General features: G+C 39.4%; 1 protein-coding gene across 1 annotated transcript in view; it reads right to left on the bottom strand.

Moving 5' to 3' along the window:
- The window catches only part of Bzw2 (basic leucine zipper and W2 domains 2), a 57,919-nt gene that overhangs the window by 23,893 nt on the left and 10,585 nt on the right, over positions 1 to 23,441 (bottom strand). Inside the window, exons 2-4 of the mRNA XM_028768886.1 lie at positions 14,272 to 14,336; positions 8,035 to 8,211; positions 1,960 to 2,063 (exon numbers count right to left, since the gene is read on the bottom strand). Of these exons, the coding sequence (XP_028624719.1) occupies positions 1,960 to 2,063; positions 8,035 to 8,211; positions 14,272 to 14,329 (339 nt within the window). The 5' untranslated portion in view covers positions 14,330 to 14,336. The remainder of the gene's footprint in view (positions 1 to 1,959; positions 2,064 to 8,034; positions 8,212 to 14,271; positions 14,337 to 23,441) is intronic.

Genomic DNA, 23,441 nt, shown 5'->3' on the forward strand with positions numbered 1-23,441 from the left:
CTAGATCTTTGGTTTTATAAAAAAAAAAAATCATCCATCCTCTCTCCCTCCCTCCCTCCCTCCCTCCCTCCCTCCCTCCCTCCTTCCCTCCCTCCCCTCCTTTCTGTGTGTGTACAAGTATCATTGCATTCATGTGGAATCCAGAGGAAAAGTTTTGGGAATTGCTTCTTTCCTTCTGTCAAATGGGTCCAGGGGACTGAATTCTGACCATCAGGCTCAATTCAGTTGCCTTTACCCAGAGTCATAGAAGCCCCAAAATATCTTCCTTCATATTAAATATCAAAAAATAGGATCAATGCTAAAAAACATCGCCCTACTAAGACATGATAAAAAGGCAAACTACTGTTTCTTTACATTTATAGGAACAGTTGTCCTTATGACTTCTAGTTTGGTCTCTCGTTAATCTACATTTTCATTGGAATTCAAATAATGATCTGCAGCAATTTGATGCTGAAAATTCTATTATGAGTGGTAGACAGTAAACTGCTGGGTATCAAGGACGTCAGACTTGGGAATTATGAGCCTTCCAGCTGTGGCAGTGCAATAGGCAGAAGCATTGGAGTTTGAAGCCAGCCTGGGCTATGAGACCCAGCTCAAATCAATGAGATGAGCTATGGAACTCAGTGTTACTACTGAAGCCTCTCCCTTCTCAGAGGATTTATAGCTCTTATATACATAGTAGAAACAAAGACTTCAAGAGGACAGACCAGTGTCTGAGCAATTTGTTCCTGTCTGCTTAATCTTCTGTTTCATGCAAAAATAATCTTTTCCTCTATTTTGGTAGAGAAGCTTGTACAAGTCACACAAATGCATGCTCCCCACTGAGCCACACTGCCAGATCAGACTATTGAAGAGTCTGTATATAATCAGAATAGGATTATAAGATCTAGTTAGCTGTATTTGCAACTGATGACTTCCTGACCTTTCACTGGTCCTTAAAATTCGTTACTTTATTACCAAGCTAATGTGAGCAAACTAACACTCTATAATTTTATTTAACGTTGCCTTAAAACCCAGTGAGTTTGAACATACTTGCACACATTTAACAAGGATTTGTTTCTTCTCCTTGAAATGTTTCTACAGATGCTTATCCCATTTTATCATTGACTCATGAACGGGTTTTATGCTATATAAATATCTCTTTAGCTCTTATTCATTTTTGAGCTGGGTTCAATGAAACCTCGAGTGGTCTCCAGCTCACTATATAGCTGAGGATGACTTTGAACTTCTGATCTGCCTACCTTTGCCTCCAGAGTGCTGGGAGTGCAGGTGTGCACCAGGTGTCTACCCACTCTATGCATTGCTGGGGGACCGGAGAGCAGATCAAGCCTGGGCTTTACGCACGCTAGGCAAGTACTCTAGTAGCTGAACTACAGTCATAGCCTTTCTTACTCTTTATGATCTTTTAAAAATTGGTTTATTAATGTTTTGCCTGTAGGTATGTCCGTGCACCATGTGCACACCTAGTACCCTAGAGGCCAGAAGGGGTTGTCTGATTCCCTGGGACATGAGTTGTAAGCTGTCACATGGGTGCTGATAACATCAGTTTCCCTCCTTGATATTATTATAAGAAATACTATGATGGTAATCACAGCAGTTGCCATTTCATACATGCTCAAGTGAGGCTCTAAGATGTCATAAGACCAAGAAGTAAAACTAATGGGTCAAGGGACATGGGCAACCTTAGTATGACAAGAAAGAACAAAACTGTTTTCTCAAAAGAAAAAAAAAATAGGATGACTGTGCAGCAAATATTCAGCTGCAGGGGGCACCTGAAGCCTTGTAGATGAGGAGCAAAAGTGTGGTACTTAATGCTTTCTGCTCTACCAGGAATGCGACTGTGTATTTTCCCACACTTAAAGAGTCCATCTAGCACTGTTATTGGGAGCTTTTGCTCCACCATTTTGTTCAGGGGCTTGTGATCCAACACACTGGCCTTCTTTCCATGCCAGATGCTACCTGAGCATAGTTTCGGATGGTTTCATGATCTTCATTTGCTGAAAACACACAGTGGTTGGTCATCTTGGTCTTGTCACCATCGTCTATGCGTGTTCCTCCAGGGGCTGTGAAGACAAGTTATTACAGTTAGGACGCAGCTGAGGAACAATGGCAACATATAAAGAGAGGAGCCAGGAAAACATTCAAGAGTAGAAGTAAAAGTGAGCCACAGTAAATGCCACTGGATGCACATGTGTCAATCAAGACGGGTCCCAATCAAGACAATTCCAATGAGCTGCTCCACATCATACACGGATGTGCCACATCCCGGCCTTCACTAGATTCTATCATAATTAACCTAGTTCTTTCCAAAGTAGGGAGGTACTTAACCATGAAGATTAACTTTTATTCAGTGAAGTGAATTCCATCATTCTCAGTGCCATTTCTGATGACCACGACTTTTTCGGGACTGGTAAATGCCTGTAACTGTAGGATTACACAGACTCAACTGTTTTTGTATTACTTTTATCAATTACTTATATATGTGTGTCTGTGCACACATGAGTGCTGATGATCACAGAGACTAGAAGAGGATGTCAGATCCCCTGAAGCTGAAGCTATTAATCACTGTGCCATCCCCTAGTGCAAGATCCAACTTTATAGATGGCAGGTGTGCTGGTAGTGGGTTATTAGTCCTAACTGTGGTCTCAACCATATTAACCAATTCGTATGGACATTTTTGGCTTTTATTTGAGCCGCAGGAATGTTTCCAAAACTGTTTCCTCTTTCATTAACACAATTTCCCACATATGATTAAGAGTCTGTACCGACTCCTCGAACTTGTACTTAGTCATCGAGTATCTGCCTTGCTTGGAACAGTATTTTATTCTCTTTTGTTTTGCTAGAAGAATTGGACTGGAACCAGGGTGCCTTTTGATGAGAGTTCAATTTCCATGTTCCCGTAAGTTGTAACAATGGCTGCCATAAGTACTGACTGACTTCAAGGACAGGATCAGAGCATTAAGCACTTCTGTTTTTCACTTCTATTTCATTTTGGTTAAGAGGATTTGAGCAGCGGCTCATGTTGGAGTGATGGCTCTCCTATACTTACCAAGTATTTGAAACATAATAGTTTTACAATAAGCTACTGTGCTCTGCATCTTGGGTACAGCAACGAAGAGACCAGGGTTGTTATGTCCTTATCAGTCCCTTGCTAAATTTGTGTGCTTTAGCTTTAATTTATTTTGTGATTGGGTGAAAAGGCCACACAGCCAGTTTTGTTACTGGACATAGGCAAATGAGAATTTCTTAGCTTACAGACTCTTCTAGGGGCGGGGAGAGGGGACTTTAGAATTCAGCAAATAGTTTTGTAAGTAAATTAATTTTAGAGAAGTAGGCTCCTGAAGGAATCTGTTTTCCTTAAGTCAACTTATGTACCCAATGTACATTAATTAATGAACACAACCACCTGGAACATTATCTTAAGATGATAATCTTCTGAAACCTCTGGACTAATTGTTCTTTCAAGGAAAAATGGCAGAACTGGACAGTCTGACCTTGGAGCTGCAGACTTTTCCCTGAGGAAGGAAATGTTTTAAAAATTGTATTTGTTCAGACACACAGCAGATACACTTGTCACATGATGATGGCATGCTTGCATTTAAAACGGTTTTTCATCATATTAGAAGCAAGCGTTAACTGTCACTTCTACGTTTTGGAACACCACTACTTTCCAAGGTGGTAGTAGTAAAAGAAAGTAGATCTCTTACAGCAACCTTTTCTCAAGATAGAAGCAAAAGAGAAAAAAAAATTCTTTGAAGAAAGACTAAGAACAATAAGAAAACTCTGTGGTATGAAGGAAATTCCTGTTCAACTGGTTGTTTAATAAAGGATTCACATTGAAGGAACTTGTCTTAGTTCATTAATTATACCATAAATCTAATTTCAAAGGTATGTGGGGTTGTCTACCTGAACTAACTACAGCAAACACTTTGCCCTACTTTCCTGCTGTATGTATTGACACAGTGTGAAGGATGAAGTTTGGGCTGCAGAGCTAAACTGGTACTGATTGTAAATAAACCCTCAAGATAGTCATCAATGCTCGGTGAGCAAATACTTGAACACCTTTACAAGGCAGGTGGAGAAGGGAAGGAACATCTAGCAATCCAGTCATGGGGGGGAAATAAAAACAGCTCAACAAAGATATCAGGATTAAGAGTGCCGCCTGGAGGCCACAGGCAACCTAAACCACAACATTCAGTTGTGATACGACAACTTGAAACTGTCTATGCAAATGAGCTGCCTGCATGGATGGTTATAGCAGCATGGTTCCATAGGACTGGGCAACAGCGACGTGTGACACACTTGCTGACCATTATTGCTGCCCAGAGTTGCCAGTGTAATGATCATATATACGATAGCCAGTCAATATTAAAAGTCACGCTAGAACATTCTGCATTATTCATTAAAAAATATGAAATGTTAATTTAACTGACAAGACCTAAAAAAAAAGATAGATGTAAGTAGAGACTCAAAATTTACAGCAAAATGTTAACTAAAACATTCTCTTCGACTGCTAGTATCCTTGCTATCATTCACCCTTTAATTCCTTAGTGCTTTGCTAATTCCACAGGGCAGGACACAGGATTTGTGTCCACAGACACTAGAACTCAATATTCTTTAACACTGCCGGGCTGTGTTCAAATCACCCCAAATGTAATATTCATGGAGGTGAAAGGCAGAATATATTGCTTAGTAAACATAAATTAACATGCATAGTGTCACATATTATTTTATATATATATATATATATATATAAATTATTATTATTATTCAGTTCTCAAAATGTGTGAGATGAAGGATTTCTAGAAGGGAATTAACCAAAATATTATCATATTATCAATAGCTATTTCTAGGTATTGGGATTTACCATACTATATTTTGCTTTCTTGAATCCTACACTGATGAGTGATTTGTATAAATCACAAACTTAAGTCAGTATGTAGTGAAAGTTGGCAGTGTAGAACATGGCCTTGTGATGTCTGGGGCCACATTCCACGTCAGAGCATGTAAACAGAGCTCAGAAGTGGCTCTGCATCAAAATGGAGGAATGCATTGCAAGGAAGATTGGCTTAGCCAATGTTTCTCAACTGAAAGCACAGATGGCATCTGGGACAGACACTATGCATTTGTAGTATATCTTCTGTATTATCAATGCATCCAGCACACTTGCTCCCACATCCAAGTAAGTATTATATTTCTAACAACCAAAATATTTTGACATATTTACAGATATCTTATTGTTAAAAAAAAAAAAAAGAAAAGAAGGAAGCCACCTCATTCATATTTTATTCTATGTGTGTAGGTGCTTTCCCTTCATGCATGGAAGTGTGCAGCAACTATGGAAGCCAGAGAGGGCATCGGATCCAATGGAACTGGAGTTAGAGATGGTTGTGAGCCACCAGATGGGTGCTGGAAATTAAACCTAGGTCCTTTAGAAGAGCAGCCATCTTTCAGCCCACAAAGATCTCTTAAATAACTGAAAATCAGGAAAACTGACTGCTTCTAATGATACATAGGTACAGCGGAAATCAACTATAGGAGCGAAAGTCTAAAGAGGCTGGGAAGACAGCTCAGTTTTTATAAAGACCAGAACTTAAAGAGTTTCAGAAGCTACATAAAATACCCAGTAGCTATTAACTGGCTGAAACATGGGATTCCCTAGAGCATATGGGCTAGCCGGAGCAGTCATCTTAGCAAGCTTTGGTTTTGACTGAGAGACTTCACTTGTCTCACTGAGTAATTTGGAAGAGCTATAAAGATAGATTCCTAACCTTGGGCTTTCACATGCATGTGTATGTAGAGGAAAAAAGAAAAGCTGTCATTTGATATCTGAATTCATTAACTACACAGGAAAGATCTAAAAGACTTATGCAAATACTCAAAGACACAGCCTTCTGTAGACAATTCGGATTAGGAACACATGAAGCAGCTGGCTTTTGGCTTAAGTAGTGGCCATGTCCTAATGTCAACAAAGCCTCTTAGTTCTACGAACCAGCCATCATTTTAATGTATTCCTGCATTGGAATTCAAAGGTATATATACCATACTATTGACTTATATTTCAATGGGCAACTGCTTTAAGTTCTAAAAAGGCTGATTATGTGGTTACACACATTAGAAATAATGGCAATTATGGGGATACCTGCAAAAATTAAAACTGATAATGCTCCCACTTATATATCCAATAAGATGAAGAAATTCTTTGAATATTACAATATAAGGCATATTACTGGTATACCACACAATCCTACAAGTCAAGCAGTTATAAAAAGCCAATCGTACCTTAAAAGGATGCTTATTAAACACAAAGGAAGAGTAAAAACCCCTAAATAATGCTTTGTTAACAATTTTCTTAATAGGTTAGGCTACAATAGCAGCTGAAAGACACCAGGTTATTGAAAAGACTGAGGAACTAGGCCAACCAATATACTATAAGGATGTGTTGACATTAGAATGGAAATTTTAAGATGGGGATGTAGTTTTGCTTATGTATCTACAGGGAATGAAAAGAATAAGGATACCAACCAAACTTATAAAGATTAAGTCTGATCAGGGAAAACCTTTTGTCAGCTGAGACATGAATGTCTTCACAAAGCAAATAGCCTACGTGATTCACAGACTGTCTCAGTTACTGATTTCTCCAAAAAATGCATGCAACTTCAAAAGGGCTAGCCCAAATCAATCACACAAAGACTAGACAATACACAGATTGGACAGACAACACAACACTGGATAATACACAGACAGGTCAGACAACACAGAGACTGGATAAACAGAGAGACTGGGCAACAAATGCTACAGGTAGTTTTCTTCAGATTAACTATTTCCTCATTCCCTTTCGGCCTGGAACACAAATTCTTCTTCCCAACTCAGCAGGAAGTAATTATAAGAAGCCCGTCATCCCAATCCCTTAAATTGGGATGAATAGTTTTGGACATTTGATGTGTTATGGTTGTTATCATCTAGAGTGGTAGGTTGTTTCATTTAGTTACTGTATATTGATAGAACTTTAAGGTTGTTTTATTAAACTATTGTTTGACTATCTTGTACATAAGCTGTTTGTTTAAGGTGTGAGGTGAAGTCTTAGTTTTGTGGTTCTTATAATTGTTTCTATTGCATGCAGATTGTTAATGTTAGAGAAAAAGATAATTTTAAACAGAACGGTCCCCCATTCATATGAAGTGGAAATTTCTGCTGTTTTTTGTTTTTGAGACTCAGTTGTGTCATGTGATGTTTTTTCTGGAGATTGTCTTATGAGAGGATGCTTTGCTGAAGCAGACACATGGGAGGATGTTTTAGTGAGAATAAACACATGGTGTTTTTCTGGAAGCTGCCTGGGAAAAGAGCATGTGGTAATTTGCTGGAGTGGACACTTGAGAGGACATGTGATGTTTGGAAAGGGTATAAATACAAGCCTACGGACAGTGGATGATGCTGTGTGGCATTGGTTCACCTTGCTGTTCTTCGCTGATCATTATTTGCTGTGAATTGAAATTTACCAAAGAACTTGTGATAATCCAGCTTATAATAAGTGGGTTCTTGCTGCTTCTGTGGACTTGGGCTGGCTGGTAGAGCCTTGCAGTTTCTGGATCCAACTGCCATTGCTGATTTGTGAGTAGTGTTTGCAAGTGGGTCGAGCTACTGCGGCTGATTCACATGAACCAAACTGCTGATATCCTGACAAAGCAGACTGGAATTGCCCAAACGAACTATCTCTAAACAGGTGCATATCCCCTTTTGGCCTATTAACCTTTCCTTTCCACTACCTCTAGTAGGGGAGGTGGGCTAGAAGGGAGGATAAAGCATTTAAGAACTCTTATTAAAGTAGGTTTTGAAAAACCTAAGCCTACACTACAATAATATCATTCTAAATTATAATCTAGGTAAAAATTACAGATTTTTTTTTTTTTACCAAATGTAATTAAAGTAAGCTTCTCAAACATTCTACCTTAAGAGGAAATATGATAGCAGAAGTGAAATTCATGCACACTAAATACATAGCCAGGACATAAAATGACAGACCACATGGCTTACCAAGCATGCTGCCAGCCACCAGGATATCAAAGAGTGTGTCTGCATAGCGACGATAATCTAATCGTGAGCCAGTAGAATCCAAAAATTTGGCTACAGCTTCAAGGTCATCCCCAGCTTCATTAAGCCCCTGGACAAGTGTATCCCTGAAGACTGTGGGTTCGAATTTCTCTTTTTCATCTGAAAAATAAATAAATAAATAAATAATTTCATGTGTGTAAGTGTTTATCCATAGAGTCCTGAAAGAAACTGGCCGTGTAAATTTCCATGTTCTAAAACACCCGTTTAAACATTTATTCAAACAAATTGAATAAGGCTGTACAATAAGGCCACCAAGTATTTTAAGTATTTCACACATAATAACTTTAACGATTATTCATTTATGTCATTTATAGGCTAATACATGTAATCTATTAAGTCTAATCATGGGAAAAAATTATGACAACTAAAACTTAAATTATTTTGTCAAAGATAAAGAAATGAAGCAGAGAATCACCAGACTGTAGAAGAAGAATATGAACAAGACAGAGATAGAGAAATAAGAAGAGATAGCCCTTCTATAAGACAAACTGCTCTGGAGCATGAGCAAAGCACACAGGAGAAACTAGACGTGTGATGCTCATGCAGGACAGGTACTGTTTGTGTGCTCAGCACATGGCCTTCAGTGTTGAGGGTCCCCAAGATGTTTTGTTGTGTGTACAAGTGTTGATATCTGGCTCTGAACCCAGTGACATCACATAGGCAACCCCCAAATCGTTGCCAAGGCAACCGCCATACATTCCCAGAATCCACCTGGCTAACTCACCTTTACCTGGGAGAGGCTAAGTCAAGCAGAACCCCCTGACCACTCTCTCTTCTTCGTCTTCTTCTACATCTCTCTCCCACCATCTTTGTCTTATTATCTCCTGAATAAACCTCCCTTGGAATCATTTGGTCTGTTCTAAGCTGTGCGTGGACGTCTAATACTGGTGCATTGGCTGGGAATCGAACCCCAGCCTCCTGTGTGGCAGGCGAGAATTCTACCACCGAACCACCAATCCTCAGATGGCTCCATAGACTATGGACAGCAGGAAACAGCCAACTCTTCTTAGACCAGACAAACATCCCCATATCCATTCTTCTAGGTTCCCCATAGAGACATGTCACCCCCAATGCCAGCAGGAAGTAGCCAGATATCATGATGACCCTATTCCTGCTCTTTCTAATTTTTTAAAAAATTAAACCAAAATGAGGGACTGTTAGTATTCTGTCTAAACTCCACCTCCACAGTTACCTGGCAACAACCAGGTGTGTTCCTCCCCACAGTTACCTGGCAATAGCCAGGTAGGACTGACCCACTATAAAAGGGGCTGCTTGTTCCCTCCTCTCTCTCGATCCCTTGATCTCTTGCCTCTAGCTTCTCTGTGTCCCTTCCCCCCTTCCCCCTTCCCTTTCCCCTCTCTCCAGATGGTAATGGCTGGCCTCTACTTCTCTACTATCTGTCTCTCTCTCTCTCTGCCTCTACTACCCTCCTGGCTCCCCTACCATGCCCTGAATAAACTCTATTCTATGCTGTGTGTGACTGGTCCCTCAGGGGAAAGAGATGCCTCTGTATGTGCCCACTGAGACATCCCCTTCCCCAACACCTCTCCACACACCCACAGAACATATTCTCTTTACCTCTTTATAAATACACTAACAAGGATGTTATATCTATTCATATTTTGCTAGCATTCAAACCATAACATTAAAGTACTTAACTCATTGAATAAGACAGTGAGATACTGTTTTAAAGTCCTGCAATCTTTTTAATGAATTCTTCTAGGTATTGAAATCTAGTCCAAGATCACATATCCTCCAGACTCTGGAAAACTGTGCTGTGAGCTCATGACTTAGTGGTATGACTAAGTTCAGTTTTGATATTGTAGGTCATCTGAAAGGGCTGCAGAGATTTCAGGGAAAACAGCTATTATTCAGCTGTTGTTCCCAGCGTACACTGATGAGGCAGGCAGAGAATAACACACAAGCACACAATAAAAGACAGAATGACCTAATGTGGTGGACTGTATCCACAAATGTGGAGATATGACATTGTGTGGCTGGGAGAGAAGTATGGTCTAGATTCTTGAGAGTTGCCTTTCTTGTGGAAGGCTGATGTTGAAGACTAGAAGCTATCCCTCTGAAGAAACTTGACAAAGAGGTGAACAATCTAGAGAATCTTAGTCAAATAATAAAATAGTACAGTAAAAAAGATAGCAATCCCCAAAGTAAACTGAAATTACTTTTTAAATTTCCAGAAAGTTTTTTTAAAAACAGAATTAATGAATGAGTTTTTAGTTGAAAAGTTGTTACGAACATACCACACTTAAATTGGATGCACACGAATTTTAGAAGACCAGAAACAAACCAACTACCTGAAGTTTCTGGGGCAACACAAACCAAAGCCAAGTCACACATAAAGTATCAAGAAACAGAATCACATGAACTGTTCAACAAATCATGAACAATTTGTGTTCAAAAACCAGTATCTTCAAAAATTTGGATAAAACCAATTTCCAACCTGGAGTCCCAATGTTCAGCCAAACTAGAATTCTTCAAGGACAAGAACAAAGTGACAATGTATTGAAACATTCAAAGTCTCAAAAGTGTGGGTTAGCTACAGGCTAAGCCACGAGATACTACAAAGGAAGGAAAAGACACACAAGAAGGAAATAGCACAGGTGTAGGCAGTGGACAGTCCAGCTTCAAGGTGACAGACAGCTCAAAGCTGATGAACACAGCAATGTGACAAGGGGGAGCTCTTCAGTATCATAAAATGTGAGGTGAAATGAACTTACATACTACAATCCACCCTCCAAAGACTCAGAGATCACTATGGAAGAGGTAGTGGAAAGAACTTAAGAGCCAGAGGCAGTGGGTGACACAAGAAGACAATACCTTAGAGATGCAGCAACACAGATATATGTATTAATGCATCATAGTAGTGGCTGTGACATCTTGCATAAGACCCACAGTCCTAAATAAGAAGAAATCCAGCAAGGTGAAGGGAGTTGGGCACAAAGTTCCATCCCTAGCTGAGATGGAAAAATCTACTAGCTGCTGGGAGAAGGGTCAGTTTCCTCTAAAAGTGTAACTCTGATAAGTGTTCTATAATGCAGTGGAAAGTCACACATCTAAGAATGTTTGGGCAGCACAAGCTGGTCTCGATGGAATTAAACAACAGATGTAAAATATATGTGAGAAGGGAAAAGGGACATAACTCGGAAGCTTTGGGGGAGAGAGTAAAGATGAATATGATCACAATATATTGCATGACGTTCTCAAATAAAGTGAGATGCATCTATGATACAAGAATTCCTTTGCTATACTACCAATGGTATCAATTCCTTAATATAACAAAGGGGAAGTTAAGATTGTCTAGTTTTAAGCCATAGAAAACAAAGCCAAAAATCAGAAAACTACTAAATTCATTTAATTACAAGGCCACACAATGATACTTATATAAAGAGAAACACAACCAAGTAAGAGCTGTGCTGTGAAGATCTTGTCTACAGCCATAGGAGAAGAAAGGACAGGAGGTATACAGGGGAGTATGGATGGTCACAGGGAGCAGAGTTGAACACTGCCTCCTTAGTAGGAGGTAAATATTCAATATCGCAAAAGAAAATCCAAAAAAAGGGAGAATGATGAAGAGCAAGAGATAGCCATAGGAAAATGTGATCTGGCTTCATGGTTGTGAAATCAAAAGCACCAGCTAGAAGAGTCATGGCCCAACCGCTGTGACTACACCTCATGGAGCCCTTTGCTTAAATTACACGCTTTCACAATTTTGGTATCATTAAAACCGTCTAGCTTGCAGCAGTAAGAACGGGTAATAAGTAGTTAACATCATTTATACTAACGTCAGAACCAGAGTACTAGTCAGAGTCACGGTGGGTGAGGGGGAGATGCCATAAAGATAGAGACAGATTAATAGCAAGAGTGTTCACTATAAAACAAGAGATAAAAGACTCTTTGATGTCTTAAGAAATATTTTACGTAGCCACCAATATGTAAATGATAGCAACAGAAAAAAGTGGAATATGAGTCTTGTGTAGTGGGGGAGGGGAAAATGGTCAAACTTCTAGAGGAACGGAGTACATAGGCTACAGGGTAGAGTATCATAACCCTGAGCTAGGGGAACCCACTGGCAAGCAGAGCAAACATAATGTCTGACTCAGAACCTAACCCTAGGGTCACTCTCCCTTCTCTGGAGACAGATGTTTTCTTCCTCACAAAGTAGGCTTCAGGCAGGAATCTGACCTTAGGCTAGAACAAAGAAGTAATTTCAGGCAGGAATCTAAATCTTAGGCTAGAACAAGGAAGTAGGCTTCAGACATGAAAATGACTTTGGGCTAGGACAGAGAAGTTGGCTCAGATATTTTGGTCATCCTGATAAGCCCTTAGAGACAGTGATCACAGGAGTGTTCAGGGAGTGTTCATGGAATTTTGTTTATTGCCTTGCTTGTTTTTTGACTATTTGTGTTTATTGTCTCGCTTGTTCCTTGACTATTTGCATCTATTGTATTGCTAGTTCCTCAACCTAGAAATGACCTTAATACTTGCATGTGATTAAAATGGTATAAAAGCAAAAAGGAGGAGGGGGGACGGAATAGAGGAGTCCTGGGGAGGGGAAATGGGGAAAGGGGATGACATCTGAAATGTAAATAAATAAAATATTCAATAAAAAATATGAAAGACACAGGAAATAAAGGGACCATAGGTCATTCATTAATTCTATGACTGACTTCAGTTGGGGCCATTCTCACAATGATACAATATGCTTTGATGTTGACTGAGGTTGTGGATCAGATTTTGATAATTTGGAAATTACAAACTGAGGAACTGAGAAATACTGTTGGGGGTGGGGAGGACCAAACCAAGCTGTGCCAAGAATCCACAGAGTAAGAATTATTTTTAATGTAACAGACAACTTAAAAAACTTGTGTTTGAGCCAGACATGGTGGTGCATGCTTTTAATCCCAGCACTTGAGAGGCAGAAGCAGGCAGATATCTAAGGCCACCAGGGTCTATAGCGAGCGTACCCAGGCTACACAGAGAAATCCTGCCTCATAAAACAAACAACTCAAAAACTTGTGCTTATCAGAAGTCCTTTATCTCTCAGTAATTTCCCAAAGGAACTGTCAAAAAAGAGGTAAGATACTGAGACAGCTCAACGTGGCTATGGATGTTTTAGTGGGATGTCAGTGTTCACTGTCACCTTGACACAATCTAGAATCATCTGGGAGATGGTCTCCAGGGAATATCTGTGAAGCACTTTCTTCAGTGATATCTTCTGACTGTGGGGATAATGTGATCAGCTGCTCTAAACTACCAGTGCCTCAACTTTCACATCAGGATGGAGTGTGAGCAGAGTAAACCTTTAAGTTGTTTGTGTCAGAGTATTTTATCACAGAACAGGAAAGAAACAGTGCCTTAGGATGATGACCACTGAGCTTAGAAATCTAAGTTCAGGTTTACAGGCCTAGGATTCTCTTTTTTTTTCAGGGTAAAAAGTCTCTTCTGTTCACCATGGCTCTCAAGAAACAGATTGTAGAGCTTCTGCCTCACGTGCCTGGACAGGACCAATCATTAGCTCAGGATGGAAAATAGGTGAAAGGGAAATCACACAGGTATGGTGACTCACGCTTGTAGTCATGAGTTTCAGCACTCCAGAGGCCAAAACAGGAAGACTGTAGCAAGTCCAAAGCCAGCTAGGACTATATGGTGAATTCTGCTCACAGCAGGAATGCGTGAAAGTCCCATACAGGTCAAGGGAGAATACCATATTCGACTTAATCTGACTTCAAATTCCAGAGACCTCTTTCCCTTAGCGTTACTATCTTTTTCATGAACATCCTCTCAAAAAAAAAAAAAAATCAAATCAAAACAAAACACAAAACAGGAAATTAAAATATAAAAAAATGATGTCACAACCGGTAAGGTTGTAAATGTAAGAAGCAGCCAAGCTTATCAATTGTTCTCATTTTGTCCTTAAAGAGGCACAGCTCTGGCAGGCCATGAGAGACATTTAACACTAAACAGAAAACTCAATTCCATAGCTGCACCACAGAATAAAGGCTAGTTAGAGAATAAAGGCTAGTTAGAGTTCCAGTGTAACAGTAAGGGGAAGTAGGAGACAATTCAAACTCTTCTCAATTCTAATAATTCACTTAGAACACATATACACAACACAACACAACACAACACAACACAACCTACCCCTTTTCCGGGTTTTGAACCGCTGGCCTGTTAGTACTGGCTTCTGATGCTTATTCATAAAATTACTGAAAAAGAAAAACAACATTTATGTACTTTAAATTTGCATTCCAAACAAACCTATGTAGATAACCGTACACATTCAACCTCAACCATGTGGGAATATGGCTTTTACATTACTGGATTGGTAAAATGTGAAAATTTACTAAGAACCGCTTTTGGCAAAGGTTGGTTAACAATCATGAGCATCTATGTTGGCAGAAGTTAGACTTCGAGCCATGCTTTCAGGGAGTATACGGTGAATATCTGTTAATACTTACATGTGTATATCCTGCAGTCTAACAGTTACTTTACTCCTGCTATCCAATAGTTATACACACACACCAAGACAAACATACATGTGGGTAAAATACAGCTGCAGCATTCAACATGTGTCTAGTTAAGGAAATCACAATTACCCACTGCATGGAACACTGGTAGTCTTACAAAGGAGAGAATTAGATCCAACTCTGCTGCACCTCAGGGTCTGCCCCCATCTGATGATGGAGTTATGTTAAGACCCCATTTTCCCCATCACACACTATGCTGTGACTAACTACTGCTTTTGCTCCAAAAAACAAAGATGAAATCTAGTTTCTGAGGCCACATGCCCGCTTCTTCCAGGTAGGCTCCCCTAGCAGTTCCTGTTACTTAGTCTGTGCATACACTCATGCCTCCTCTGCAGAGGAAGGACTTCCTGTCTCTGATAGAAGTGCCCTCTACTTTGTGTGGATATTGACTAGAGTAGTGTTCCTTCCGTCTTCATTACCAGTCATTTTATTGTCATCTGATTGATCTAAGACCATTTTTTTAAGGCCTAAAAATTAAGCAGCATATAAGCATTTAAACGGTAAACTAGTAAGCAGCTGTGATAACATGGAACGGTGTTCAGTTGTTAATAGTCAAAACTTCTACTAAAGAATGTAAAGGATAATTAATTTGCCTAGAAAGAGGGTAAATAAAGTATGTGCTTCCCGTATGTAAGAAAGAATTAAATACTGATATATAAAATTTATTCTCTAAGACCTTTTAACAATGAATAACCTGTTAGCATGAACATATAGCAAAAATCTGTAGACTGCTTAGGTTACAGAGGCAAAGTAAGATTGTACGCATTATTCAAACAGGCTACTGCATTTATTATCTACCATTTTAAAAAGTGTGACTTGAAGCTAATCTCGGTGGCACAGGCCTATAACCTCAGCTACTTGGGAGGCTGAGACAAGAGAATTTCCAGTTTTAAGTTCTGCTTGGGATACAGAGAAAAATATCTTGGCCAGCCTTGGCAACTTAAGTGAGACCCTGTCTCAAAATGAATGAATAAATAAAATTTAAAAAAGGAGGGTGTAGCTCAGTGTTAGGGTACTAGTCATACATTTAATCTTCAATACTACAAAACGTTTTTATAAATTGTGATTGGAAAATGCCTAGATCCTTTTTCAATTACACCACTAAATAATCAAAAAAAATCTGCAGTACCCAAGCAATTATTACTTCATGAAGTTTAAAAGAATTATTTAGCAATATTAAAAAAAATCATGATTTGCTTTATGAGATAAATCCCTTCCTAGGGATGGGATTGTTGCTCAGTGATAGAACACTTGCCTGGCATGCTCTTGGTCTTATGCTCCATCCCTAGAGTCACCAAAACCAAATCAAAATGTCCTTTCTCACCAATCATTCTGAAGAAGTCAAAAGTAACTACAAATAAAGCAACAGATGCAAAACACAGTGGATTTTACCACTGGATTTGAGTTTCTAACAACTTTACGTAGTCAAAGGACGTCCTCTGAGAGAGAAGGATGACCAGCCTTTAGAAGATGAGAAATAAGTATAAGTCCTTAAGTGGTGCCAATAGTTACAATGTCAGATCAGTGGCACCGCCCATTTCACATGATGGACATTGGACAAGGAGCACCTTACAGGGATCACTTACAGCAACTGTGAGAGCCATCCAGAAACCTGCTTGTTGACATTTTTATCAGAAGCACCCCAGACCAGCAAACTTTTAACTGATGCAACAGTGGTGACACCTCCATCTTCTTCAACATGTCTATCCCCCACCACAGTACAAACACTCCCAAGTATATTATCCCTCAACAACCAAAAATCATCAAGAGTGAAGGTCTCGTTAGGAAACGTGGAAACAAAAATAAAATGAAAAAGGCAACTCTGTCAAAAATGCCTTCATTTTGTAAATATTTGGAAAAATTCAAGTGTGAGCCTTCTCTAAAACTTTTATTTTTGATCACGAATACAAACCCAAGGACTTCCCTGATTAACCCTGTCTTTACACCTTATTTGCATTTTTATGTCTATTGGAGAATTACCACAGAACACATTTAACTTTTAAATCAACTTCAGTTCTAAGAGCTTACATTTTCCTTCCCAGCTTCATTATGGAACTTATTGTCAACACCATCTATCTTCTCTATGCAGAGAATAATTGAATGATACGGAAACACATGTGTAGGCAAAGACTAATCCACACCAACAAAACAGAAACAAAACCTGTCTCCTACAGTCCGAGACTAAAGGAGGTCTCTGGTGACCAAGAGTACCTGTCACTGGGCTGTTACTATTTGCAGCAGAGGCACACTTCATCTAAATTTAGCTCGTCATGCTACAACTATAACCTGCTCCAGTGAGGGTCAGCCTGTAGAAGGTTCTTGCTGACCCTGTGTGAAAATCCTGGCCCGAGAAAAGCCAGATCACTTGGGATTAAAAAAATAGACATAGTTTAAACCTAGAACAATATCAAAGAATGGGCAGCAAGGAGTATTCTAGTAGGTCACTGTTAAAAGTATGCCTTTTATTACTGCTTATTATTATTTATTATTATATTTACCACACCACATTATAATCTGAAACCAATTAACCAGATACAAAGTAGCATCGTTCTTTGCCCCACACTGGAAAACCTGGTGGGTGTGGCAGAAACCCACTCGTAATTCTACTAATACTTTGGAGACCGAGATGGGGGTGGAGAGGTCACCCATTTTGATGTCAGCCTGGGCTACACAGACCCTACATCAAATGGAATGAGACAAACACTGTATCAAGCCAAGCACAGATGATCTACCAGAAAAGGACTTAATCCTTCCCTGTCTCTTTGAGTGAGGGACGGTTTGCCTGAGTACATGAAGGTTTGTTCATACATTCTGGCTTTGTCTGATGTTGTTTGGTTTGGTTTAGTTTAGTTTATCTCTAAATTCTGATAGCCTCCTTCCATGACGTGTTATACTATTGCACTATACACATGACATATCTTCAATTTAGAAACATAAAGCAGAGGTCACAACATTTTTTTTTTCCTGTATAAGGACAGAAAAATACACTCAGCGTTATGGTCTAATCTCTGTTCCAATTGCTAGGGTCTGAAGAAGTCATCTGCAAATGAGTCCTGCAAAGATGGCTCAGAGGGGAAAAAGCTTTCATCTGCAAAGCTGATGACGTGAGTTTGATTTCTGGAACCCATTAAGGAGGAGAGCGAGAACTGACTCCATGAAGTTGTCCTCTGATTTCCACATATGCGGAGTCATACATGTCCTTCTCTCCTGTTCCCATGTGTGCACACCTCACACACATGTGTACACAAAGATGTTAAATAAAAAAATTAAAGGAGAAAATATGAAAACAAATCGTTACGGCTCTATGACATTAAAACTTTATTAACAAAGTAGGCAGTAAGCCAGCTTAGACCCCATGTCTATGAACAATGCACTCAGTATGTTTATGAACAATAAAAAGAATTGCTTTGTTCACAGCCTCTAAAATAGTAGCCAGATGATATATTTAACCACTGAACCTTTTAGTAGGATTGAATACCTAAATGAGTAATTTTATTTCATTCTCATTAATTGAAATTTAAATAATTGAACTAATGGTTATCATATTAGACAATGTGATTTTAAAACAAGTCTTATGGCTTCAAATACTTAATAAAAACATATCTATACAAACTGTATGTTTTTTTAAATTATGTGTATGCCTGTGTGCATGAAAGTATGTGCCCAGAGGCCACTGGATTCCCTAGAGTTACAGGTAGTTGTGAGCCAACCAATATAGGTAATAGGAAAGAAATTCAAGTTCTCTGCAAGAACAGTCCACACTATCTCCTGACCTATCTGACCATCTGCAAAATTTCCAGTTAATATTTTTCCAATAAATACCTTTGAGAATCATCTTGCCCAATTTTCAAAGCAGTATATTGTAGCCAAGAAAAGAAGCCTTGCAAAGAAACATTACAAAGCAACTGATGTATCAGTCAATATTGCTTATAATTGTGGAGGGCACAGATTTCAAGACTTTAAATGGGTAGGAGAGCACCCTCACCTGCAAAGCAGCAGGTCTTCCACAAGGCTGACACACAACTCAACGAAACTGTTCTCAAGGAGCACTCTGGGTTTGTTTCCAAGATTCAAGGATTACTTCTTATTCCAACTTCTCATTGAGAAAGACACTTTATCATTAGAGGAACTAAAAATTACCCCGCGTCATTAGTGTTTCTCGTTTTTTCAAACAGCTAACTAGAAGAAACATTAAATCTTTAACATAACATATTTGATATAGGAAAAACTTCCAGGTTGATGATGTTGTAGCAAAGTTCTCTTAAAATTAAATTGGTGTAAAAGTGTTTATAAATTTATATTTATGTTTATATGTTTAAATATATATATATATATATATATATATATATATATATATATATATCTGACCTCAGAGATTTCTGAATGTCAACTAAAAGCTAGGACCAAAGAACAAATCAACAAGCTACACAGATAGCATCTAGTTCCTAGATCTGTCCCCAGACTTGCTCAAGAATGAGTTAGTAAGTGATATTTGGGGAACTTTTAGCAGTAATTCTTTTCTTTCTCCCTTAGTTCATTTTTTTTTGGGGGGGGGTTACTTTTAAGATTGTTAATTACATTTTTTCCTTCCTTTTCTCCTCCCTCCAAACCCTCTCGAATATGTTTTCCACTCTAGTTGAAATTCATGGCCTCTTTTTCATTGTTATTGCATGCATATATGTATTTATGCATGCGCGTATTATGCACAGACACACAGAGACACACACGCTTCTAAATATAACCTGTTTGGTTCATATAATGTTACTTGTATGCATGTTTTCATGGCTGACCATTTGGGACTGGACAACTAATTGGTATGCTCTTCCCTGGGGATGGTGATCTTCCCCACTCCCTGCTTTGCTCAGTTGCCTGTAATTCTTAGTGTAGGGTTGAGGCCTCATGAGCTCTGTTTCTCTGTGCAGTTAGGCGTGTTCGTTGGTGCTATCCTTCGCTTTTGTTAGTCATGTTGGTGAGACTTTATAGCTTCCGATGTACATTCTTTTTATTAGTACCTTACTATACGGTATGGCATCAGAAGGAGCTGAAATTTGATAGGTGTTATACATGAGGTAATCAGGGTACCCAAGAAAATCCCAGAACATTGTAACTTTGGCAGTAGTTTCTGAAGCCCAAACAATACACTTAATATTTGTGGGGACTGTCCAGTTGTATTGGTCCTGTCCTATCTGGAATGGATGGTTTGAGCTTCCAGGATGTAGGGAAAGCTTGAGTATTGTGCTTTTGCCTCTGCTACTGTTTCAGAGACCAGGATGCTCTGAAGGTTATCATCTTAGGGGACACGGTCAACAGTTGCTCTGACCTGTCCAATTTTCAACTTTATTTATGTAGGGGTGAGCAGGTAGATATTTAGTGCCCAGTGAATCTCGGGGCTCACGGCCACAGCACAGAGAACAGGGGAAACATCACAGCTAGAATCATTCATTTATTCTGTAAGACAGATCATGTGCAGAGAACAACTTACAACTTGCTGGAATCAGTTCTATCTCTTTCCCAGATGGGTTCTAAGGATCACACTCAGGTAGCCAGGCTTGGTGTGCCAGGCACCCTTACCCACTGAGCTGTCTTGCTGGCTGAGACTAAGTCTTTAGTGCATGTTTTGCATGTGGGCAAGTCCATCAGAATGAAAAAGTGGATTTTACTCAGGCCAAGCATGAGGCTCTTGCAGCCCTGGTTATGCCTATGAAACTTGGTTCTCACAAACTGGTCTATAGAGAACCAGGCTTCTAGGGCTTTGTGGCCTGACTTGCTCAGGGTCCCTTATAGAACTTGGTTGGTCTTCTACTTTTCCACTTCCTTCTTCTAGGAAGGTGTGAGGTGACAGGTGATGGTGGGCATTATCATTGTGAAGCCACCTGGGTTGCTATACCTTGGGGCTAGGGCCTTTCCTGTTCCAGCCAGAACAGCAGAACGAATGGCAGGAAAACAGCCAGTGGAAGGGAACCTCTTGGGACATGAGGACTCCCTTTCTGCGGTGCAATCAGCTACTCCACCTCCCTTTATCACCAGAGTTTATCTGTGGCCCTCTTCCTGCCTACATCTACACATAAGACAGCTTCCTGTTGCTGAGGGAAGCTCCTTGGGGGAACTGGAGATGCTGCCTTCTGCAGATGGCTCCAAAGAAGCCAGCATGTGTCCTTTTCCTCTGTTCTCCAAGCTTGTCTTCCTCTGCCCGGTCTCTATTCTTATAAATGTAGACACCTCCAGTTATTGATTTAGGAAGGTTTGGGGTCCAAGAACCAACCTTTTGTGTTTTCCAGCAAGAAGTCACATGAAAGTTGTTTTTGTTGAAGAGACACTTTCAAGGCCTGAGAAGGTGGTGGGAACAGGCTGTTTCCCATGATGAGGGATATATACTGGGAGAGGTAGTTAGGGTTAATCTGAGATCTGGGTATATGCCCAGGAGTGGAATAGCTGGGCCATTTGGTAGTTGTGGCAATGCATTATGATGAAAATATCTTACATTCTAAGAGACTAGAATTTTTTTCTGGACCTCACACCCAGATTTAATAATACACCTTAGGGTCACTTAAGACTGCTGGCCTGTGTGGACTCAGCCTGTTTGCTTATCTTGCCTTCAAGAAACAATATAACCACCAACCTTAGATTGCCTTGGATTTCCCTGTAATCAATTTTTATAACCTAAGCTAATACTTAGCTAAGCTCTTCCATACATTATGTACTCTCTCATGCCCCTGACCCAGATTGTGTATGTGTGTGTGTGTGTGTGTGTGTGTGTGTGTGTGTGTATGTGTATAATCATTGGCTAGAAACAGCAAACAGGCTGAAAAATGGCTTTATAAAATGAATTATCAACCATAAATGTCAGATGGGACATACAGATATTGCTTGATAAATCATGATGTTTATAATATTGGTCGTTAGCTGGGTCAGTTGGGGTTAGTTCCAGTCAGTGACTTAATACCTTCCTTGTAAAACTCTGTTAAAGATTTCTGGAAAGTATCCCTCATTCCTTCCTTATGTGATGCTTTCTGTGGTGTCCAATAAAAAGAGAACAAAGCCCTTTGTTAGGGACAGATAGATTCTGAAGCCAGCCTTCTGGCAGGTATTCATTGAGACTCATGCAACAGACAGACAGGATGATGGAAGAGACAGAGTGAGGAAGAGAATTTAAATCTGGGTTCCCTCTTGGTCAAATGACACCAAAGGGATTTGATTCCTTTCTTTAATGAGATATCATTATTTGTGACTCTGTGTTTATTATTAATGTGTTCAAATCCATTGCAAAAATGCTACTTACATCTATAATACTTGTATATTTTTCCCATACTGATAATTTTATATCCTATGCTATTCAGGAAAGAGGGCAGAAGACTTCTTTGAGATTTGAGGAGAGAAGGAGGAAGAGAGGCAAGGGCTGGAGAGATGTCTCAGAGGTTATGAGTTCAACCATCATGAAAGGGATTTGATGGTGCTCGAGAGGCTTAGCTGGTAAAGCACTTGCCACTCTCCAGAGGACCCAGGTTCAGTTCCTAGCATCCACATGGTACCTCTCCAAACAGCTATAACTCCAGTTCCAGAGGATCTGATTCCTTCTGGCCCAACAGGCACTGTATGCAAGCAACACAAGGTGCCACGCAGGCTAGACACTCAGACAACAAATACAAATCTTTTTAAGGGGAGATGGTGGTTAATGGTGTCATTGTCTGTTTAATTTATAGTCTATCCCTTAATAAGGGGAGAAGTTATTTTGATAGGTAAATTTTGGAATATGGGCTTGCTAACAGGTTAACTATATAACATTTTGTAATTAAATGTATATTGCTGTGTTAAGTATTTTTTATATCCATACAAAACAATAGGTTTTCTGGTTGTGTAAGGACAGTCAAATACAAGAATATATGTGTATTTAGATTTACATATACAGATACATATAATAAATCTTTATTATAAACATTCATGTCAATAGGTATTTAAGTTTTTCTTGAATATGTCAGGACAGCTGAGTTATTTCTTGCAGTTGAGCATATTTTGAGGAATCTGGGAGGCCATGTTATCTTTTTTTTGGTGGCATGTAGGTTTGTAAGCAGTCTCTGAAAATGCAGAATTAAGGAGTTCAGCTTCCAGAATCATTTCTCTTCCCAAGCTTCCTTAAATGATCTATTGCTTCCCATGTTCGCCTTTTCCACTGTATGTAGCTCATGTATACATAATTTTTATTTCTGAATGATTTGAGAATAGTTTATATAAGCTTTTTTGCCTCTATCTGTTACTTCAGTGTACATTTCTAAAGAGTAAGAGAGTGGGTTACTGAGATGGCTCCATGGATAAAGCCACTTGCTGCCAAACTCACTAGCCTGCATCAATCCTCAGAACTTACACGGTGTGAAAGAACCACACACATTGTCCTCTGATGTCCACATATACATAGCTGCATGCATGTACCCACAACCCACATACACACATGCACACTAAATCACAAATAGATAGATAAAATTAAATATTTTTTCTTTAAAAGAATAAGACATTTCCTGTAGATCACAAGACAACAATAAAATGTAATGAATTTAATGTAGTCCTTAAACTCAGCAATCTACTTGCCTCTACTTCTTGAATTCTGGGATGACAGAATGGGCTTGCTTATGATTGTGGAGGGTTAGTCCAATATCACTGTGGGACTAACAGACAGGAATGGCACTGGAACAGTAGCTGAGAGCTTTACATACTGATCCACAGTTAGGAAACAGAGAGAGAGAGTGAGAGAGAGAGAGAGAGAGAGAGAGAGAGAGAGAGAGAGAGAGAGAG

The sequence above is a fragment of the Grammomys surdaster genome, unplaced genomic scaffold (genome assembly GCF_004785775.1).
Source record: "Grammomys surdaster isolate TR1022 unplaced genomic scaffold, NIH_TR_1.0 188, whole genome shotgun sequence".
Taxonomy (NCBI): domain Eukaryota; kingdom Metazoa; phylum Chordata; class Mammalia; order Rodentia; family Muridae; genus Grammomys; species Grammomys surdaster.